Source organism: Acanthisitta chloris, unplaced genomic scaffold, assembly GCF_000695815.1.
Source record: "Acanthisitta chloris isolate BGI_N310 unplaced genomic scaffold, ASM69581v1 scaffold39782, whole genome shotgun sequence".
NCBI lineage: Eukaryota > Metazoa > Chordata > Aves > Passeriformes > Acanthisittidae > Acanthisitta > Acanthisitta chloris.
The window spans coordinates 450-1,455 of record NW_008659448.1 but is presented as its reverse complement, the minus strand read 5'-3'; the positions used below and the strand labels follow the sequence as shown (position 1 = coordinate 1,455).

Here is a 1,006-nt window from a genome sequence, read left to right as displayed (position 1 = left end):
AAGCCAAGCCCAGTAGCCAGTGGGGAAAGATGCAGGAGTGGGCTTGTTCCCTGCAGCACAGAGAGCTGGGGCCAGGCACACAGCCAGTGGAGTGGCCCTGCACAGGGCAGTGGCTCCTCACACTCACCTGGCTTATGGAACTTGAGGGCCTCTCCCCGCAGCTGCTCCAGCAGCGACTGTGTCTCTGTGCCCATGTCACCTACAAGGAGATGGGGATGAGCTCCCTGACTGCAGCTCCCGGGGCCCAGCTGGGAAGAGTCCCAGCAGTAACCAAAGGGCTGGGAAGCTGCCTGCAGAAGGACAGTCTCTTACCATTCTCCACCACAGCTGCTTTCTGCTTCTCCACCGGGGCCAGCCGGGACTTCGCAGCCTGCAGGGACCAGCACAGCATCCTGAGTGCCCAGCCCTGGCATGCACCTGCCCCTCCTGGCCCAGTCTGCTGTCCCCAGTGTTCCCTCAGAGCCACGGTGGTGGCTGAGCTCAGAGAACCTATCTGGGATCCTGCCTGCACACTCATCAGAATACCATCCAAGTCTCCAGCCTCCCCTTCTCCTCACCTTTGGCTTTTTTTCCAAGTCAGCTTCTGTCTTTGGTCCCAGCAAATGCAGTACCTGGAGAAGAGATACACAGACAGGAGTCAAAAAGGCTTCCAGTGCCCCAAAGCCTGGAGGTGCCCTATCCAGTTGTCATCTCCCTCACCCTACCTTGACCAACCCAGGGCAGGCTGTCCCCAGTGCTGGGCTCTCCAGGGGAAAGGCTGGCAAGTCTTACACCAGTCACAGCACCCCCAGGGGACCCACTGCCCTCCTCACACCCACCTGCAGGTCCACCTCGTTCTTGATGGTCTTCCCATCCGCCCACCGCAGCCGGTTCCGTGCCTCCCCTGCGGACAGTGCACCCCGTGGGCAAGGGGCACAGCCCAGCCCAAGGGAGTTTCAGCCAGGGCTGATGATGAAGAACACCACAGCCTCTGCCCCTGGGCTGTCCCTGTCACAGGGCACCACAG

General features: G+C 61.1%; 1 protein-coding gene across 1 annotated transcript in view; it reads right to left on the bottom strand.

The window, feature by feature from the left end:
* The window catches only part of QARS (glutaminyl-tRNA synthetase), a gene marked incomplete at its 5' end in the record, with an annotated part of 5,326 nt that overhangs the window by 3,874 nt on the left and 446 nt on the right, over nucleotides 1-1,006 (bottom strand). Inside the window, 4 exons of the mRNA XM_009069399.1 lie at nucleotides 128-199; nucleotides 313-370; nucleotides 558-611; nucleotides 819-894. Coding sequence (XP_009067647.1) covers nucleotides 128-199; nucleotides 313-370; nucleotides 558-611; nucleotides 819-894 — 260 coding nt within the window. The remainder of the gene's footprint in view (nucleotides 1-127; nucleotides 200-312; nucleotides 371-557; nucleotides 612-818; nucleotides 895-1,006) is intronic.